Here is a 21859-nt window from a genome sequence, read left to right on the forward strand (position 1 = left end):
CGGACATGCTTTTAATAATAATAATAATAATAATAATTGCCTCTGACCCTGCAGAGAGCCTTGACAGAATTAGATTACCACTAGTTGTTCGACTCTTGCATCAATCTTAGAATGGCTCTACTGTGACCTACTAATCATCGTCTATCTTGACTACCACCACCAACATAACGGCTATAGACGATACGTACATCAGGGGATATATCACATAATTAAAAGGCCCATTGGTGGAGGTTCTGAGGTGAAGTTTCCAAAATTCGGCGTCTAAGACGGCAATGGGGACGGTGATGGTAGATCTACCCTCATTTTGAATAGATGATTGGTTTTCTCATTGTAGTATACTGAACAAGAACGTATCTAGCTCGTGTTGGAGATCACATGATGAAGACTGTGCAGTTCTCCAAGATCCAGTCTCGCCTAAAAATACGGTAGCGTAGTGGCTATCCTGCAGTCACTCATGCTGGCATGCAGAACACTCACCACAGTATTTTAGATTTCCAGTGTAAATCAATGAACCTGTCTAGTTTATGAGCAACTAAGGAGTGAAAAAATGAATAGTTCATGGATATGGCGTACAATTCAATGTTTTACACGGCATGGGACTCTGTTCCCCCCAACCGAAGAAAAGAGCCAACGCCATGAGCATGACGATACGGAGGGGGGAGTAAGAATAAAAGGCTGGTACGAACATGTACATGCAAGATGAAAAGAAAAAAAACATTGAAACACCAAAAGTAGAAAAACATGTAAAATTCCAAATGCCTATCGTTCTGTTGCCACAGCCAATATGGAAGGTTGTTCTTCCGAATCACCCTCCAGGTGGTAATATAGATCGGGAGAGCCGCGCAAGCACATAATGCATGATCGTAGCAATGAATAATTATATTCAATTACGCTTTTCGTAAAAAGAAAGGATCCGCTACGGATACCAGGACAAATAGCGAATAGGCGATTGCTTGAAGCTTGAAGTAATCCAATACAGAATGTGTGTTGCAATATGCATACAAATGTAGAAGATCCATTTGGCAACATGTTGTCATTCAACGTTATTACAGAAGACCAGATACTCCTCCATTCCTCTCTTCATAGTTATTAGTGTCTTAGTACCAATAATGCGTATCCAGGCCTTTCCTTCATTGCTTTTGAGGGGGAGAAAGATGTGCTTGAACGTGTATGGTACTTCTGCGTGGAGATCGTCATGTGAGCGTTGAGAGATCATAATTGGGGAGTGCTTACTACTACTTAAAAATTAGAGGCTAATTTACAGCAAATACAGCTTCTCGTGTTATAGAAGATCTGTCAGGTGCATGGTTACACAACATAATTTAGAGACGACCCTCTTGTTGATCACGGATGTTATCAACTAAGAGTGGGTCTCTGATGCCGCCTATCAAGTTGGCCAAGGCTGTTTCGTCCAGATGTGATTCGGTTCTCTCCCGTCTACGTCTCTCCTGCCGACGCCGCCACATGCGGCGAGCGGAGAGGGTTCTGAATCTTCCGTAGCCTCCTTCCTTGGCTAGGCATTGTCGGTATAGGAGTGCTGTCAGCACCAACGCAGTGGGCGTAAGGAAGAGTGCCCCACAGACCCATAGCACATAGTTTTCGGTCATCTGCGACGCGTACATGACACTGTAGAGTACTGCGATACAGATGGAAATGCAGAGCATGAACGACTCCCATGTGTTGTAGCCAACACCCGAAAAATCACCCTTCCGAAGAGGCCTGAAAAAGGAAGCAGAAAAGCCACACAAACTGAAATTTTAAAGTCATGCAGCCGGAGGATGATAAAATTCGCTTCGTCTGTGCCATCGTCTAGCACTTCTACATAATTGCACGCAGAGACTTGTTTGGCTGCGACAAGGAATGACAGGCGCCAGTTGTGAGTGAACTCAATCATCCACTCCACACTCGCGGAGGGTACAGTATCAGGTTGAGAAAACTCCACTAACTAATCATGGCGTTGACAAGTTTCAAGAGTGGATTTACAAGAATTATGACACTTATGACCAGACCAATATTCCTGCTTCTACACATTTTACCTCACAGCACTATTTGGCCTAGACACAATGTTGGCCAGTCACCAAACTTGGCTAATATCCTCTTCTTCTTCAATTTTACATGTCCTTTTCTTCTGGCCCTAATATTTTCCTGTCGGTACACCCAGCTAGCAATGACACAGAGACCCATGGTCGAGTAATCTGGTCGGATCTCACCACCGCTACCGTTCTTCACTATATATTCATATGATTGAAGGCTGTGCAAAATATTCATTAGTTTGTGGGGAAGTTGGAAATGGGGAACGGTGTGAAGAAAACCTTGACTCGAACTAGAGACGCTCGCTTATGACCAGCGAATCCCTACCACTAAGCCATGGTGTACTCGACACCCAAGCAGCAACAGTTCAACATTTGCCTTGTAACACGGATCAAAAAGCAAGAAATGAACGTACCGAACTTTGCTATGCACCATCAGAAGTAGCAGAAGGAATCCAGATGTCACCAACAGTCTGGACACCGCGCTCGAAAACGGTAGTGATCCAAGCAGGCCTATGGCAATACGCCTCAACAGGTTCACAGCTGACCACCAGCGGCACTCATCAGTGTACATGCAGCACGCCTCGTCCACGAAACCCTTCAACATGATATGACCATGGGTTCGTCGAGTGAGTAATAGAAACGGCGGTGGGAGGATAACTATGGCTAGGATTGCGACTGCTGCCAGGACATAGCCTCGATGTGGTGAAACATAGCAGTCTACTGAACCATCCATGGCAAGCACCTGCCTGTCGTTGATTTGCACACACCAGAACACACTGAGAGCTGTGAAGGTGAGCATAAAGTAGCTGTAAACCAGAACAAACCACATGACTCGCACTAGTTTCATGTGGCTCTGAAGTCTTGCCAATCGTGTTCCAAGATAGTTGTGCGATCGTGCAATGCGTATAGCCAGGAAGATGAGAAGAAGTGTGATTGGTTGGATGAGGAGTAGAGTGCTGACTTGAAGTCGATATAGGTCCTCTTTGAGACACACGTGTCCGAGTCCAAAAGTCAACACGGTGTAGATGCTGCTGTAGACGAATGTAACTTCGTTCGGGAAGATGTACCAAGACGTCTGAATAACAACCAAAAGAAGCAGAAATCATGGCATGCTCTAGTTTCAACATACATGCACTACGAGTTCCTTCCGAACACAGCACATCACTGATACCTTGCTTCATAACTTTCTTGATGTATGATCTTCCGTTCTATTCTAGTCATCATGTGACCTTTCTTCTGATTGGTAGTTTGTTACAGAATACGAAAACATAATATGATTCCGCTTGAATTCTTTAATCTTTGACCTGTGTTTTACTATTTGAAACCAAGAACGAGATTTGAAGTTGCATCATCGAACAACATGCTGTCTGGTGCCTTCAATCAGGCTTCATGCGCATGGTTTCTCTGATAAAAAATCCTGATTCAAAGGAAGTTTCGCCAACTGATATGCATGTACATGGAAATATCCTTTCATTATGTGGGCCTCAACCAGCGAAAACAGCCATTAGGGTCAACATTTTCAAAATTCCTTTTTGATTAGAAATTTGTTGAAACACATCTTCTGAAGGACCTCAGCCAAGAAAAAGTTCAATATTCCGATTCTAAATGGGTGTTTACACCAATATACAAGATGTATCCCAAATTGGTGCAATGTATGTATACGATGTATGTGTACAATGAATATTCAGTATTCTAAGGTGGGTGGGCAGCTTGAATACTTTTTGACATAGTGCAGTAAGCAATAATGACAAAGAATAGCTGAGCAGTGCGGAGAAATGATCGACATATTCGCAGCTGCATCCTGCGTGTAGTGGCTCCGCAATCTCGTCTTCCATTTCTTCCTCCGCAGCTGAAGACACGACGTCGCTGCCTTCACTAGCCCCAGACTCAAAATTTATCTCAGACGACTCCTCATCTTCCGACTCTGACCAGTCATCGGCCACCTTGAGCCGCATCGCAGCAGGAGATGACGGCTGCGACTCCGCCTCGCTGTCGACATCGATGTCGGAACCAAAGAACGTCTCATCCTCACTCTGAACTTCAGCGGCTACTTCAGCATTCACACCCCACCAGGCTCGAGCTAGCTGTACACAATGACTGCCGTGTGTGCTCTGCGAACAGCTCTGGCGTCCGCAGCCATCGCAACAATATCAAGGAACACTGGAGTCGCCACACGACACAACTTCAACTTCAAATAATTACTTCAAGCAAGGAGTTCAAGAAGTCGTCGCGCTGTTTGCAGCGCGATCAAAAAATTGTTGAACGTCACAAATCGACCTTTTTCCCAAAAAAATTACGAAATCTCTAAGGGTCGTTTTCGCTGATTGCGGCTCATGTGATATGTATTTCAAAAACGGATAATAACCAATATTACCTGCACAAAGAACAGCCAGCTATCCAGAACTGGTGAAAGGCCAACATTGAAGTAGAAGAGCAGAATGGATGTCAGGACTGTCATAACCACCATGGCTATGACGTATACCCATAGTGGGATAGATAACGTCATTGAGCAATCAGCGCATTGCTGTACACCGACACGGAAGAGGCAAGTAAAATCAATCATGTACTGTCGTCGGCAAAAAAAAACCGGCCAATGCTGCACATGCAGTATTGGCCGGATTAGTTCCGCGACGATTGTACATGTCCAAGAGAAAGGCTTGCGCAAACATGCTAAGTGTGTGTCGCTCAGGGTTACCAAATAAAAAATATAAATTTTAGGGGTGAAACAATTATACCGAATACTCGAGTACTCGCTCGGTTTTTTGAAACAAAACCGTACTCGGAAAAATCAGAGTACTCGTTCATACTTGGCACATGCATTTACCACAGAAATCTGCAGTTTCAGAGCAGCAGTGGTCAGATATTGATGTGCGGTCTGTGTGGTGAACATTTGTTCACGAGTAGAGGGAGCCCAAATGACCCACCACCAAAGGAAACCCAATATACCCGAGAGACATGACTTCCACTCGGTTCAATCAAGGCTGTATCATGTGATTTTATGGCCCTTGATGTGCAATTTAAGGAGATGAAGAATTCTCGAATGCGTCAATATTCGATCGGAGGAAATCAGAGTATTCGAACTCTGGATCTCGGTGAAAACTTTCACCCCTAACAAATATCGAAGAAATGGCAAAGCCAGCTTGTTTGCAACACACCAGACTGAGAGCTGAACCAGAATGCATCAGTGTCACCTGAATATTCTGTAGGCCATGCTACTATTCTTACCGCTAATGCTAGCTTCAGTCTTGTGCCGGCTCTGCATTCTCCACACAAGATACCCGCGGCATTGCCAACACATGCTAGCGTTCCGGATCCATTGTACAGCCACGCACTACTACTGCAAAGGCCATTCGTGCACTGTGCAATACCGAACGGGTAATCGACGAATGATTCATAAGCCCGCGTCTCTTTGAACGTGCTATTTGAAATGTTGCTCTCCGTTTCAAACACCAAATATTCAGCAGTAGATTTCCAATCAAGAGGTTCCTTTTCTGAGTCGCGACGGCTATTGGTTGCTACGTTACCGGCCCAATAGCCTGGTTTCATGTGCACAAAGCGACCCTTGCTGCACTTCTGTATCGCCGTAGAGTTTATACAGTAGCACACTTTAGTCAGCGGAGTCAGTGGCTGGTACTTTACGGTCACCTGATGTACAATAAAAATATATCAAGAAACACACAATTACAATGTTTTGATATTTATACTTCTTTACCAGTACCCTTTTCGCTTGCTTCTACTCAGACTTCTTATTTAACTTCTTCACATTAATCTTTTTGTATCGTAATATTTTCTTCCTTTTAAGAGTTGCACCCTATTGTACACGCATTGTACACGTATTATTATTCTCGGAGACCCCTTGATTTAGGCTTCGGCCTTTGGGGAATCCCTCAAATAATATAATAATAATTAATGCAAAAGACTCTCCTCCTTTGATCTCAGCCGGCACGTTGCTACCCTCGGTAGCCATTGCACACGGCAATAAATCCAAACAACAAAGTGGTTACGGTTTTTGATCCCACGATAAGTACCTGTGCAACTCCGTCCGGGTGGGATGTGATCACACTGTCCTTTGAGCCACAGGGGCCAACACTTGTTATGTGACAGGAATATAAATACAACAAAAGGCGAATGAATCATTTACCCAAAAGTTACTGGACTACGTCAAAAACAGAATGGAAATAGAACGCAATCATGCCCACAATCAAGCCACATACATAAACACATTCATACACGAAAACATACACTAGAAGAGCCAGATATATTCATTATTACTCTTCGATGCCTTACCGCTAAAACAGGGCCATGAAAGCCTCCAAAACAAGGTCGCAACTCAAATGGAACATCCAAGTAGAATCCATCTTGAGACTTCTGTTCTTTGGCAGTATCATCCAACAACATAAACCGGAAATATCCTCGTGCTCCTGGTTCGCCGCCAAGTGCTATACCGGTGAGAGGTGAGCTGGATATAAAGTACATCTCTCCCAGGTGCTCATACAGCCCTCTATCTCTTGCTCCATAGCGTAGCATGTGAACATTATCCTCACTGATAATCTGCAATGTTTGGCAGTACACATGCATATGAAAGAATTCATGTAAACCCCAATCTGCTAGTCCAACATATCAAAGGCCCTTTATTACATAATGTAAAACCACACTGCAGGACATACATAATACATTATTATATTCATAGTGCATTGCAAACTCTATTTCGAGACAAACGCGAAAGGTTGCATTGGAGATCGACCCAACTTCTACTATGAGAGGCATAACGTGTGCTTTTAGTAAAGTTTGTGCCCGTGTAGTAATGGGAGAAAGGGTGAAGAGAGCGTCGAAAGACACACTGTCGTAAAAGTGACGGCCACAAGCAGTTGCAGTTCAAGAGTCGTCACTAATACCGGTACCCATATTTTCTCCTATCATAATCACCTGCAGTGTGCTCCTAGAGCCTGTTGGTTAGGTGGCCATAGCTTGCTTGTCAGAACTTTCACCTAGATACAACACTAGGTGCTATTCGGGGGATGTTCTCCCATTACATGCAATACAACAAGGTGTCATGTGGAGCCTTCAATTCATTGGTTGCGACGGCTTCAATTAGGACCGGTTTGACAGAAAAATTGTGTAGACCTAGACGGATCATCATCGCGGATTGTTCACTCGAAATATGTTTGTGGAAGGAGACTGGCATATTGAGGTTTGCACTGAGGCCAGAGTTAATCGAACTGATTGACTCCTTTGGGTTGGCCCGTTGCCCTATTATTCTTTTCAAATTCTGGTGTCACAGAGGTGGTTTCAAACAGGAACAGTTTTGGAGTCCACATCAAGTTAACACTGACTTCTGAAATTCGGTAATTGCTATCGCTCCACGACGCTCAGTACAGAGAAACAATAAGCGTGGTGTGTGCTTCCATTAGTTTTCATTAAACTGCGACAATAAGTTGATTTTTCGAAAAACGTTCAACTCAAGGCGCAGTGCGAAGAAACACGTAAAAAACCCATCTGCTTGGTATGGCGCTTCCAGTCTGCGCGGAACCATGAGCTTTTTGCTGGGCGTAAAACACATCGGAATCTCACTGTAACATTATCATCTTTTCTAATCAAAATTCCAAGAGAGAAGGTGAACACTGAGCCCGGTCCTGTTTGCGACGTATATCCTATTTGAAATCTGACTCTTCTTACTGGTTGTCATCGCTTTCATAATATTGGGCTAAACTGCCCGTTTTCCATGCGATGTAAATTAAATTAACAACAAACAAACCCAAAAAATCGTCCCCTCTACAGGGTTTGGCAATTTCCCCGTACAGAATACACCTCCCCCTCTCCCCCCCCCCCCCCCCAATTTTCACATCTCAGGAAAAGAAACCGCCAGACCAGTTGAACCTCCCGATTTCAAAAACAATCTAATAATTCTGCCAAACTAAAACTTACCTGAACTTTCATTCGAGAACTAGTCGTCGACAGTAAGTCATCATAGGTGCGGATATTGACAGTAATATGCTCTCCTGGGGCTGGGTATAACGTAATTCGTGAGAGGATCCGCCCAGATCTATTTCCAGCTGAAGAGCTCCAGTGAATGCCGCTAAAATGCGACCATGGTGCCAAGATAAGTGATCCAGAAATAATAATGTTGCTGAGGTCCCTAACATTGTTACCGCCAATTCGCTTGGCAAGGAGTTGAAGTGCGCTGTCGGATTGTCCTGCAGACAATCTAAAGAGCAAAGGGTGTATAAACGTGCATATATTCCGTGCGGTGTGAAAGGACTTCTGTAGTAAGCTGGAAAGTCTTTGTTTGAACGACTTCGATTTATTTTAGGTATTGGATAAATTCCCATGCTGTGTACTACTGCGTGTTTCCTCGAAAGATTTTTGAGGGTGGGTTTAGTATGGATGAGAATGTCGCACGGAAATCGCACTTTGTTTAGATTCAATATTCGATTTCCATAAACCGTAATAATTATTACCTTTTCATTATGTACGTTTCCTGCAACATTTCCATACTACACTGATTTCTCTTGTATAGCCAGATGTTACCGAGATGCTTGTAGCACTCCGTACTTGATTGTCCCAGCAGAATCCAGGCGGTGCTGAGGTTTAACAGTTTGCCGAGCGCATTGTTCGGGTTAGTTACAGCAAAAATAGACGTGTTACTAACAGCGCACTGGTGCCATTGGTCCATGCTTGTGCCTTCATTGTTCAGTGGATTTGTATCAACCAAAGTGGCACCGAATGTTGCACAAGACCCATTACTTCTTGAGCCCATCTGGTAGCTCTTGGACGCGGGTCGGTTGTCGAGGAGAACAATCGGATCGACTTGGATGTAGCATTTTTTTCCGAAGTTCAGCTAGAGAGGCATAATCAACACACTGACATAAGTACACGTAGTCGCAACAGTTCTTGATGGTTTAAACAAATAATAATTATATCTTCCGAAGCTATTGCCTTCAAACGGAGATTCTTCTTAGTGAGTCTTCACAGAAATTGAACCAGACTGCAAACAACAAGACGTACGGGGCAGACAATATCGTCATTTTGGTAAGAATAACCACTTGAAGGTTGAAAGTGTATGTAATAATATTAATCATCTTCCTCCGTTCTCTTTTCTCTCTCATTCGTAAATGTAGTTTTTAGTTAGCCGTGGTTGTTTACCACCCTTCATTTCATTCTCACTATTGACAGGGCGGTGAACCAGCAGATTTTTTTATCAATAGAAACAGTAACAATACAAGCAGCTCATTTCATACCACAACCTCCCCATGGCTTCTGTTGGTATCCTGGCCTTTGTCTTACCAAGGGGCTGTGAATCTTCGAATCTAGTGCGCATTGTCCAATACTCCTGTACTGCTTACGAATACTGGCTCCGATAGTAGACCACCCATAGGACACATTTTGCTTCAGAAATTGCTGTAGATTCGCCTGTAGACACATGATTATGGAGGACACAGCAGAAAAAACTAGGAAATATACGCCTGTCATTGGCACTGGCCATTTGAAGCTTTCGTTATGCCGTGCATTTAGCACTTACCATCACTCTTACCATCGACCATGAGTCGTCGACCATGAGACCATGAGTCGTCGACCATGAGACCATGAGTCGTCGACCATGAGACCATGAGTCGTCGACCATGAGACCATGAGTCGATCGACCATGAGTTACAAACCTATCGTCGTTGTCTGTTATTCTTTTTTATATTTGTTGATCTTTCGAATAGATCCCGTGCATTGAGCACCTATCATCGAACATGAGTTATGTGCCTATCGCCTGCTGTCTTACATTTATTTTTTACTTTTATTTGTTTTTGTTTTCCTCTCTGCCCACTTTGCCTGTCTTCTGGCACATGCGAATACGTGGACTTACTGTTGACGTAAACGCGGACGTGCGTATAATAATAATAATAATAATTATTATTATTATCAAGTTTAGCACGACACAAAACTCGAAGGAAAATAATAATAGTGACAACAACATAGTGAGCAAATTAAGTTATATTGTTACCACCTCGACGAGGAGTAACACTAAACAATTGTAGCGACAACACATTTTCTTTCTGTACGCAAAGTTCAGTATCTAACTTACGGATATACAAAGCTTCTAACACAGCCAAATGTAACGGACATCTACCACGTGACAATATTGAGAAAACATTATCACTGTACAACTCACGACAATTGATACGGGCTGACAGATGTTGCTTGATTGACGAAGTGCGAAGTATCACTGTGAGTTGTACAGTGGTAATGTTTTCTCAATATTGTCACGTGGTAGATGTGCTTTACATTTGACTGTGTTAGAAGCTTTGTATATCCGTAAGTTAGATCCTGAACTTTGCGTACAGAAAGAAAATGTGTTGTCGCTACAATTGTTTAGTGTTACTCCTCGTTAGGAGTGAAAGTTCGCACTGAGATCCCGAGTTCGAGTACTCTGATTATCTCCGATCGAATATTCGAGTATTCGAGTATTCTTCATCTCCTAAAAATTGCACACCAAGGGCCTTAAGATCACATCATGATACAACCCTGATTGAACCGAGTAGCGGTCATTTTTCTCGGGTATATTGGTTGGTGGGTCATTTGGGCTCTCCCTACTCGTGAACAAATGTTCACCACACAGTCTGCACATCAATATCTGCCGACTGCTGCTCTGAAACTGCAGATTTCTGTGGTAAATGCATGTACCATGTATGAACGAGTACTCTGTTTTATTCCGAGTACGATTATGTTTGAAAAAACCGAGCGAGTACTCGAGTATTCGGTATAATTGTTTCACCCCTACTCCTCGTCGAGGTGGTAACAATATAACTTAATTTGCTCACTATGTTGTTGTCACTATTATTATTTTCCTTCGAGTTTTGTGTCGTGCTAAACTTGATAATTTTTTCTACCTTGTCACGAGTGTTGTTATCTAATAATAATAATAATACTGACTGGTTTGAGGGAAAGAGACAAACGGGAAAAGTCTGAAGAAAAAATTGACTGTCACCACCAGGACTCGAACCAGGGACCCTCGCTTGTAGCCAGCGATGCTCTAACCACTGAGCTATGGTGTAGTTGTCATCCCAGCAGAGGCCGTTCAACAAGGCCGTTCAACAATAATAGGCCGTTCAACAATAATAATAACAATAATTATGCCGATATAAGACTGCATGCGGGTATCGCTCATTGTCTAGTAGGATTGTTTTACTTTGGAATGCTCTGCCCTTTGAAATGACGTCTTGTAATACGTCTTCTGCATTTAACGCCTATCTTGCTTGCCTTCTTATTAATGACCGGCCACAATGTACCCGGTTAACACAGCTCCTTTTTGAAAATGTTTTCAATGAGTGATGTGTCGCTTTGTTTGGCTTTAATTGGTGCTTTTCCCCAATGTCATGTAGTCGTAGTTATTCAGCTTTTATTTCTTGTGTACTTGCATACTTGTATTAGTTTAGTCCCACAACCTGCGATAAAATGATCAGCTGTAGCACCTACTCCACTTTTATGTTTATGTATCTATGTCATTCGGATCTTCCCAAGTTGTAGATTGTACTGTTGAGATACCGAATTCAAATAAATTAATACCATACCATACCAAAGACATCGTGTTGAGAGTAGATTCTCGTGGGAATATTTATTCTGCAAACGTTTCGAGTTTAGGCGTAAACGTGCTATTCGCAATGCAATGCTTCATTCTTTCTCAGTTTCACGCCTTGCTCAATACATTGCGCCCATATTCTTCAGTAAAAGCAATTGTGATCCTAATCAGTCTCGTCTTCTCTGACTTCCTTTCTTGTACATGCACGTAAAATAGCTGTCAAGTTTAAAGTCATTATCAGTACAAGTAATCCCTCAGTGTCGGAATTTCTGTTGTATGTAATGGCTACTGAGGGTAGCAGCTAGTCGGCTGAAGAGCGCATGAAGAAGGGTAGAGGACCATTGTAAATGCAGTATGGAATCACCGAATGGTATTTCTCGCCGCCTCATAGTCATCAATATGCTCCTAAAGCGTCGTGCGCACTTAACCCTCATTCGGGGTTGTGGGGTTCAAACGGACCGCAGGGGTGTGATTTTTGAAATTATGTTTACTTTTCTGCATCACATCTCCCTGAAACGTCCTGTATTCCTTACCAACACATTAACCGAGATAACTAAATAATCTGGGTTAGAGGTTCAGGATGGATTTCACTTTTATTACGGAAAATGCAGGCGGGGTCCAACTGGACCCCAGTAACATAGAACACAGGGAAGTGCAACAATTGCGATAGTTTTGGTATTTATCTCCATGGTCACCGAATACATGGATGACATGCACTGAAGTATGCGGCCCTACAAGAAAATGTTCTTCTATAGCCATAATCCTTCATTCCATGTTGACTTTTTTCCTACGTTCCCAGTATATTGAGGTCCTTTTAGACCCCAGAAACGTTTTAGGTGGTATCCTTGCAAACTTGCAAATAATCCCGATAAACTTCAGAGCTCTCAACAAAATGCAGTTTGGTCAAAGCATTGGTCTATGGGAAGGTAACACAGCAAAACATTACATAAAATGGAGGTTTTTCAAGAATACCACCCAAAATGTTCCTGTGGTCCAAAAGAACCCAATATACTGGGAACGACTACAAGTCAACATGGAATGAGGGTTAAGGTCTTGCGTTTTCAGCTAACCCAGCTATCCTTGGTCCGAATTGAAAAATAATTTGTCACATAGGTCACACAACCAAAATACATTTATGTGGAAAGTTTCGTAATGATAAGGCAACTCCTTGATGGGTCGGGATGATAAAGGTTAAGGTCTTCTGTTTTCAGCTCATACATGGACATTATGCTTACCGGATCAAGCCATACAATGCTGAGGCCACTTTGTTGCACGAATGTGCTAATATCCACGACAGTTTCCAGAATGCCGAAGAGATTGAGTATGCCATTGTGAGAAACTACCGGAGCGCTAGTGAACGACTTTCCTCTGCATAAGAAATGGGAAAAAGAGAGATGCCATGGGCACTATTTAGCGCGTAAAATGCACCAAATTTAAGGATCATGTCATCGCAGATATGGATTTTCCCCTCGCCAACACATGCGAACATCTCTGGACATGGTCGGATTTAACTGCAAGGTTATTTTGAATTAAAAAGGCTACGTGGAGACAATAATTAATATTGCATTGTTTAGAATAAGTATTATGTTATCACATGGTTGCGAGGGTCTTATGGCATATTATTGCTCCGAGGTTAGCCCGAGGGGCGTAGGCCCGAGGACTAACCTCGAGGGGCAATCATATGCCATAAGGCCCGCAGCAAGCAACCATGCGATAACAAATAATTATTTATGACATGGCCCACAGAGCAGACCATTGGGCTGCTGTTGAAACTAGCCTAAATGCCAACACATTGATGTGCTATCAATATCAAAACAGGAAAAATGAAGATATTTCTCCTATACCCTAATAAAAAAGTCTTCTACAGGCCATCAGAGAGTATAATAATAATAATAATACCACAGCACGCGTACAGAGGCCAAAGAACAATGCATGAGAATACACTGAAATTAAGCCAAAACAAAACTCATCTACAAACAATGTATGATCTCCATTTCGACTTGACTTCGATCAGAGATTATACAGTACTGAAAGACGAAGACAGGAAAAAAGTGCCGGCACGGCATCGTCATAGCAAAAGACATGGCAACCACAATAAAACACAGCAGAATCATACCTGCAGTAGAAAAGTTAAGAGTGCTACCACAACGAGTTTCTTCATGTTTACATGTGTATCAGGAAGTCGTCAAATACAGTACTGCAAGTATTTGACGACTCCCTGCGTGTGTAATTCTGAGCACAATTTTTCTTCTTTTTTCAGCTAAAATAGCTGTATTTTTCATTGCAAAACAGTCCTGAATTTTGTGTTTGTTGTTCAAGCAAAGGTGAAGGCAGAGGCCGCTCGAGGACAGATGAGACTGGTAAGAGCTTCGCGTTGCACAGGAAGACCACACGCAGGAAGTGACTTTGCGAGGATCTGAAAACGCACGATGCTGAGTTGAATTTGTGTTATTTCAAATAATTGTTTGTGATCACAGTGCCACATCGAGCAAAACTGAATCCTATCCCGTGCCGTTAGACCCAACCAGCGACTCGGCCTGCTCCGAAAAGCGTCTCGGATCCTGGACAGTGCAGGGCGCCTAACTGAGTACAAAGGATTTGTACGGCCTATAATGGAGTACGCCCCTCTCGTCTGGCAAGTGCGGCACATTGTCACCTCCATCAGCTGGACGTGGTCCAGCATCGAGCCACGAAGGTTATTGGCCCCTCATTGCTCCCCAGCCCGGCAATCCGAAGGCATGTTTACGGGCTGTACTACCTGTATAAGCTGCAATGCATACCAGGTCCAGCTCTGCTTACCAACATGGTACCTCCCCCAGCAAGAGTTAACTCTGCACCCCGGACGCGCCGGCAACGCCAGTCCCTCGGTGGCCACTCTTTCCAATTCACAACTCCTCTGCCAGCCTCCAGTCAAGAGTTCATCCCCGCTCCTTCCCATACTTTGTCCTGGAGAGCTGGAACACACTGCCTGCCCCAATTCTCGCCGATTGCCCAACCCTCAAGTTATTGCAGCCATTCAAGGCTACCATCATCTCCACCAGACCAATTGGCTATGGACCACTGACGCCCACCAGCACTGAGAATAACCGGTTGTCTCTATTATTATCATTTTCTGTTTCTCTCTCTCACTCTCTCTCTCTCTCACTCTTTCTCTCCTGGGAAGGTCCTCATGCTTATTCTCCCTTTCTCTGTCCATTTCCCCTTCCTGACGCGTAGACCAACAGATGAACCCGAGACCACTGGGTCGGGGGAGGTTGATCTACCTCATCGGCACGCATGCCAGGCTCCTCTGTGTTGTCAATGTTCGCTTGTTCAATTTTGTGTACCTCCCCTTTTATGTTGCTGGCCAGTGCTTTGTAGTAAAAAATAAAATAATAAAAAAACTCACAAGCTTACCGACGGTCAGGCTGTCAACATGACTGAACAAATGATCGCTGCAAGCGCCACACGGCAGAAGTCGGAGGCCATGTCCATTGTCGGAACGTCCATCTCCAAACAGAATTCCATCTTCATCTCGATGCTACACACTGCGACTTGTTGTAGAGAGTCACGCGACCACTGAAATAAACTATTTTTTTGCGGGCAAATACACTATTATAAGTATAGGATATTGACCAAGACGAGGTCTATATGGTAAATATAAGCCGAGTAAAAGACCGATGTCTGCCGAGGTCTTTTACGAGGCCTATATTTCCCATATAGACCGAAGTCGAGGTCAATATCCTATTTATCACGATTCCTTTGCCATAACCCCAAAATTTGAACCTTTAGGAGCTATTGTAACCTTTTTAGTATAGCATTTGTACTATAGTGTACATAGGATGTTGCCTATTTTGGGTACAAGACTGTAAGAACAACAGGGTTCAGCATCTGCAGCACAGTGGCTGGGTGGTATAAGGGGTTGCTTGAGGTTCATACTGTTGTGAGTTCGAATCCTGCTTGTTCGCTTCCTTTGTCTTCTTTCTTTCTTTCAATTTTTCTTTTTGATGTGGAGAGAAAATTCTAAGTCCCTCCAAAGTCGAAAGATTACAATGCCTAAGTGGTCGATACAAGCGGTCGATATAAGCGGGCGATATGGGTAATATAGGACCAGTCAAGGATCACGAGAATTAGTGGAGGTCGATATAGAAGAGTGATAATATCGCATATTATTGCCTGCAGCGGGAAAGGTACTGATTCGCTGGAGTACGGGCAACAATCACGTGCTATGTGCTAACATTATCATTAATAGATATCCTTAGCTAAAAAAACGCTAACGTAAACGCAAACCTTTCCGTACTTCGGATCGTTCAAGCTGACTTTTCCCTTAGCACAAAGTGCGTTATAGTTGAGACGAAGTAGTCGTGACAACCATGGCGATATGAATTTTCGTGGAAACAGATGCGGGAAATTCAAAATTTTGAACCAGGGATTAGTTTGCTGTCGTTCCGAAAGAATACCTTGGCGAGGTATTTTACTCTGGAATAGCAAAAGCACGGCGAACATGAGTTTTCGCTGTTCCCAGGTCCTTGGAAACCCTTTCCTAAACGCAGCACCGAAGACTGTAAGGGTTCTCCAGCTCCAGCACGTCTGGGAGAGGCCGATGAATTTCTTCCTCAGGAGTGCCGTGGAACTGGTCCTTTGTTTCCCAGATGGGATAGAGGGAGAAAGGCACGAAGCAGAGGACGCAGAAATTGTCAACTGAAAGGCAAAACTCGCCAAAAAGCTAAATGTCACAAGAGGAAACAATCTCGACTCTCGATCTCATCTCGATCTGCACGACGTGCTTTTTATCTCCCGCCAGTTACAAAACAATGCGAGTTTTTGCATTTTTTGCAGAATTTCCACAACGAACGTCGGCCCGTTATTTTGAGCTCTGTAACGTTTTTCCGTTATCCGATAACGTCTTTTGTCACGGCTGGGAGTGAGTACCGTAAAAGTTAGCGTTATTGTACTTTTGCTAAGGATGTCTATTCTATCTCCGGTCCTCGTCGATCCGCGATAGTGACAAAGTGACAATACTAGTGATTTGATAGAAGAGGTGACTGCCGTCCACTAATACACGTTGATCGTTTTGTGTTTCAAACCATTGAAGCATAAGAAACTAACGTTCTGTGAATTATTTCGATGTTTTTTCGTGCCTAGAGCAGAGACTTCAGTAACTGTGGTATTGCTGCTTTTCAGATCGTGTTTGATCATGTCGATTGATGTGGTGGATGGACGCCTACATAATGTGTCCTTGTGCTAATTGTGAAAGCAATTCCTATGGCTTGGTGCGCTTGGCCCGTGTTATGTCTATCTCCCTTTTCCCTCTCTATTGCTCTGAACAACATTAATATAATTTTGATGCTATCTTCACTGTAGTAGTGGCATATTTTTCTTTTGACCAGACGAGACCAGACGACGCTCTCGGGCACCAGCACAACAGCTAGAAGTTGCTCCTGACAAGCTTTGCTTCGATCCAAATTTGTTATGATAACGGGTATTCATCGGAGGAGTAGAGGCAGATATTGAATGCTATGGGTCAAGATATTAGCGCAATGTTTGAACACTCAACTAAAAATTATGTGTGACAAATGCACATGAATGGAAATGTGTAGAACGGAGTTATTATGAACCCTAGCGACACAACTATCACAGGTGCTAAGTAAAGCACAAGGAGAAAGAGAGGAACACAGAATAGATTGCGCTTAAAAAATACACATCACAAAGTACATTGACGTGGTGACAAAGATTGCTGTAAAGTAGAAGCTGAGTAACATCCAACAATCAATTTGGACGTCTAACGCCACATACTTATAGGCCAGAAAATGTTGTCGCCTTTGTAAAGAAAAACCAATTGAAAGTTGAACGTGTATGTAATTAATCGTCTTCCTCTTTTCTCTTTTCCCTCTCATTCGTAAATGTAGTTTTTAGTTGGCCGTGGTTGTTTAAAAAAAGTTAGCCGGATTCGCGGCCGCATTATGATTGATTTCAATTCGTTGTTTTCCATTGCTAGCCTAATCTTCATACTGCTCTCTCCAGGTTCCTTTAGTACTCCTTTTGTTTTTGTTTTGTTTTCTCTTTTTCTTCTCCTTCTTTTTTCCCAGTTGTCCCCACCATGGCTGGTTAAAATCGCCCGCATCACATGCTTATTGGCACTATGTCATCCGGATTGTGGAATAATGATAATAATAATATCACCTGACGTATTGAGGAAAACATCAAGCAAAGGCATTCGCATCGGCAGGCCACCACTTCGCCCATATATCCTTAGTGTGAAGTGCAGACCTCACAAGTGAGTCAGGGGAGAGGGGATATGTCTCTCAACAAGCGGGCGTGTAAAGGCCCTAGAACCCCATAAACTGCATGCATGTTACCCTCACACTGAGCAAATGAGTACCCATGGTGGTGATGCGGGCGAGTACCACTTTACGTGCAATGAACTGTGCCGACGCCCACGGTTCGTTCTCGGGAAATGCTGGTTGCGGTTTGCTCCTCCTTCAAGGCCTCAATCAATTTCCATACCGTAAGGTGATGGTATGTATCAGCAGAAGCAAACTTCCTGTGCCAACCCTCCTGTGAGTTGTTGGTTCTGCTCTCACCGTTGACCGTTGCATCATGAACATTCCACATTCGTCAAGGAAACATTGGGGTGCGTCTGCTCTCGTCATGCTTCCTTGTTCCAAAATAGTACTGCTCGAAGTATTGTAATAATTATAGGGTCTGCTTTAGGTGATGAATTTTCCTCCACATGCTCGAAGAGATAAAGCAAGTCGCCAATAGGTGCGAACGCCAATACTGCTATCTGGCGAACTTCTAAGGAGAACTCCGGATCTGCTATATAGGCCTCCTCGAGCCTATTGGCTTGGATGTGCCGAAAGATATTCTTACACAGATGGAAATAGCAGCCGCGGACATCTGCATCCGGGAACTTCACTCGAATGGCGTTCATCATGGCCTTCTCGAAGTCGATGTAGATAACGTCTGGCTGGAGTTCAGGATTTTCGTTGATGATTACCTGCAGTAGACGTTCATAAACAGCCTGGGTCTTGTTCGGAAGAAGGGCGTACACCAGTGGCAGGAATGTGTTGTCCTCCAGTGCTCCAATTGTATAGACTTGCTGGAACAGATGGGGAACGGTCTTTAATGTCCCGTCAGCATGCCAAATGTTATTCTGCAGTAGGGTTCGCACGTTGTCCGCAGTGCTGAACACCAGAAAACGAAGATCACCCGCCTGTGGCCCAGAGTCATGGAGCACAAACTCCTCTCCAGCTTTCGTCGTCTGGAAAGCTTCGGGAGGAGCAGCTCTGCTAACGTACCTGGATTAGCAGGTAGTACGAACTCTTTCTCCTTGAAGTGCCCGCTTCAAAGACTTCTGAGAGAGAAGTTGACAGGCTGCCGTCATGGAAACTATGGACAGAGAACCAGACACAATCGGGTGTGAAGAGTCGTCTCCCGGCTTCTTTTGAGTATTCCGTCGCGAACCTCCAATACTTTTTTTCCTACCAGGCTCAGAAGCGTGGCTGTTATGGCCTACGGTGGCGACAACTTTCATATCATTCGTCTTGACACGACCCTTGCAGTGTAGTTTATCCTTTCTCTCACAGCGCCAGTAGACAACTTTGTCTGGGCCGTCCTCGTCTCGCACGTAGGCATAGCGTTTGAAGACGATCTTTGCCTTTCCTCTCTTGGACGTCGATATGCAGTCAAGGTCTTCCTGCATGGTTGAAGTTGGACTCCAGTCAGTTCATTCCAGAATGTCATCTTAATTAGTTCGTTCTAGAATGTCATCCTATATCAGGTGGAGGCGCTAACTTACTTCCAGAACTATCGGGATACCATAAGTTAATGCACATTGTATACGCGTCGAATGTGGACGTGGTGAAAAGGAACCGCTGCGAAAAGGTACCGGTGTGAAACAAATCGCTGTCAAAAATCGCGCTGAGAAGCGAATTCTCTGTGAATTGTCCAGGCTGCGAACTATCCACCTTGAGGTGTCGCGCGAATGACACGTCGTGGTGCGAATTGGTTCTCACCGAACTGTTGCGACACCATTGAGAGTGCACTAAACACACTCCCTGTTACCAGCGAAAGTTTTGAACTCAGAAACTCCTGATTGGCAGGCAAACCTACAAACCGATCGGCTATACGCGTTGGTGCCTTTACCACACTTACTCTCATTCTCACTATTGACAGTATGGTGAACCAGCAAATTGTGTATCAATAACAACAGTAACAATAAGAACCATGCAGCTCATTTCAAACCACAACCTCTCCATGGCGTCTGTTGCCAACTGCACAAGGTCATATTTGCTGGTGTCTCCAAGCGTCGTCTGGTCTCCGCTGATCGCAAGCAATATCTACTTGTACCAATACAAATAGAAAAGATAATGTAAACGCCAGAGCCTATCGTCTAATCGAACATATCTAAACAATACTAGTAAGGTTTCAATCACCGTACATGTATTGACTACAGAAGTAAGATGATGGGCTATACTTACCTGATATGATTCCGACTGTGCAGGTCAACTTTGACAGGTGCACCCACAGCTAAAATCATTGGTATACACTTCAGCGTCTGTGAATCCATCGAGCATTGGAATTGGCAATCCCGCGACTGAACAACATTCATTTGAGTGACGTTCTCTTCATCAGCAGCTACTCCATCAAGCAAAGTAATCACAGACGATGAAGTGTTCAAACTTGGGCACCTTCCCAGGATAATCGCTTCTCCGAATGAAACTCGACCAAAAAGGATTTCTGCTGGTGTCCAAGGAATTTTTCGGAATGAAATTGGATTATTATTTTTCTCAACGTGAATTCCAGCAGAACATGCATTCGGACCAATGGTGTTTGCCACAAAACTGCAGTCCGTAACGGCAACTCGAACTCTCGAAACTGTTGAAATGGATATAGGACTATGGAAGATGAGACTGTGTGCAATGATTGATTTGATCACCGTCACATAAGTCACATCGCTATTCCCCATAGGATTTGTCACCACCTTGATCATATTGTCGGAGGAGCAATTTGTGAATGCGCAGTTGGCAATCGTGATGTTGGTGGTCAGATCTCGGTTTGCGTATATAGAAAATACAGCATCGGTAAATGATGTGCGGTCACGATTCATGTTATTCGAATTGATGGTACTCATTCTTATGTTGCTCATTCGGCAGTTTTCAAAGAGAGCAATCAATTCAGTGTACTCCCTCATTACGACACGCACTGCCGAATCTGTGAGGAAGGGCGGTGGTCCGGATTCAGTTGTGTGAGCCTTGAAAGAACAGTTTTGCACATAGATCCACCTGGTCTGGAAACTTTGTATAAGTTGAGACCTATATTCGTCGCGGACGGACAACCCCCCGTGTCCAGAATACAGCAGAAACTGACACGATATAAACTTGATTTCGTAAGCATGTCCAATCACCAGGGATATGAGGAATTCAGAATTCGATGGCCAGCCACGAGGACCGCTAAATAATACATATGAGAAGTGCAGTTTATGCGCGTTAGTCATATCTACAGAAATTAAGCTATGTCGAAGTGTTGTCATGTTGCAGCCAAGAGTGTCGAGGGTCGATATCTTGAGACTTTTAACACGATAGCTCTGGAGATTCAATCTTGACCTTCCTAGATCCAATGTGCATCGAGTCTCCTTTGTTGGAACCAGATATATCTGAATGTCAACAAAGTTCTCAGACGAACGGGAATGTCTAGGTGTGGAGTACGCGCCAACTCTCCGGAGAACCTGTATCCAGGCATCATATACGGTCAGGCATGGTCGCAAAAGGTCAGCACCACATGTCTCCGTTGGTTTAGTAACTGAAATTCCGCTTTTCTTCGAAACAAACACTTCGAACGTATTGTATGAGGGGAGCACACCTTGGTCGTGGTGAAGTTGAGATGATGTGGCTGGTAACACCGCTGAGTCAGCCGACCGAGAGAGCCGCTCACCATCGCTAAACACAGGCGTTGCCAGCAAAAGCAACACTGCTAATACTTTCCCAGGAGATGCAGGCATGATTAGGACTACCATCCCTGTATTGGAAATCACCGAAATGCAGAAACAGATGAACAAAGAAAGAATGTTATCCTTTTAACTCCCCCAAAGTACCTATATTAATATAATGTTACATGCTCACTGACTTGTCAGTTTGAGCACTCTGGCAATGTACGTTCGGGCCTGATTGGAAATTTGTATTTCCATTGCTATCAGGTTCGGCCGCATTTCCTCTGTTCTGCGCTGACGAGTCCACAAAGGACAAAACCATTCTGTCCGCAGAATGAGTATTTCGCTCCT

General features: G+C 43.8%; 1 protein-coding gene across 1 annotated transcript; it reads right to left on the minus strand.

Moving 5' to 3' along the window:
• Positions 1 to 517: 517 nt before the first annotated feature.
• Positions 518 to 8869, minus strand: LOC135818887 (uncharacterized). The gene is made up of 7 exons (XM_065332084.1): positions 8492 to 8869; positions 7959 to 8238; positions 6321 to 6584; positions 5259 to 5678; positions 4408 to 4557; positions 2447 to 3108; positions 518 to 1719 (listed from the first exon to the last, which is right to left on the minus strand). Exons 1-7 carry the CDS (start codon positions 8788 to 8790, stop codon positions 1323 to 1325), a joined length of 2472 nt encoding a protein of 823 aa, XP_065188156.1. The 5' UTR covers positions 8791 to 8869; the 3' UTR covers positions 518 to 1322.
• Between the last annotated feature and the right edge of the window lie 12990 nt (positions 8870 to 21859).

This window comes from Sycon ciliatum, chromosome 6 (assembly GCF_964019385.1).
Source record: "Sycon ciliatum chromosome 6, ocSycCili1.1, whole genome shotgun sequence".
NCBI lineage: Eukaryota > Metazoa > Porifera > Calcarea > Leucosolenida > Sycettidae > Sycon > Sycon ciliatum.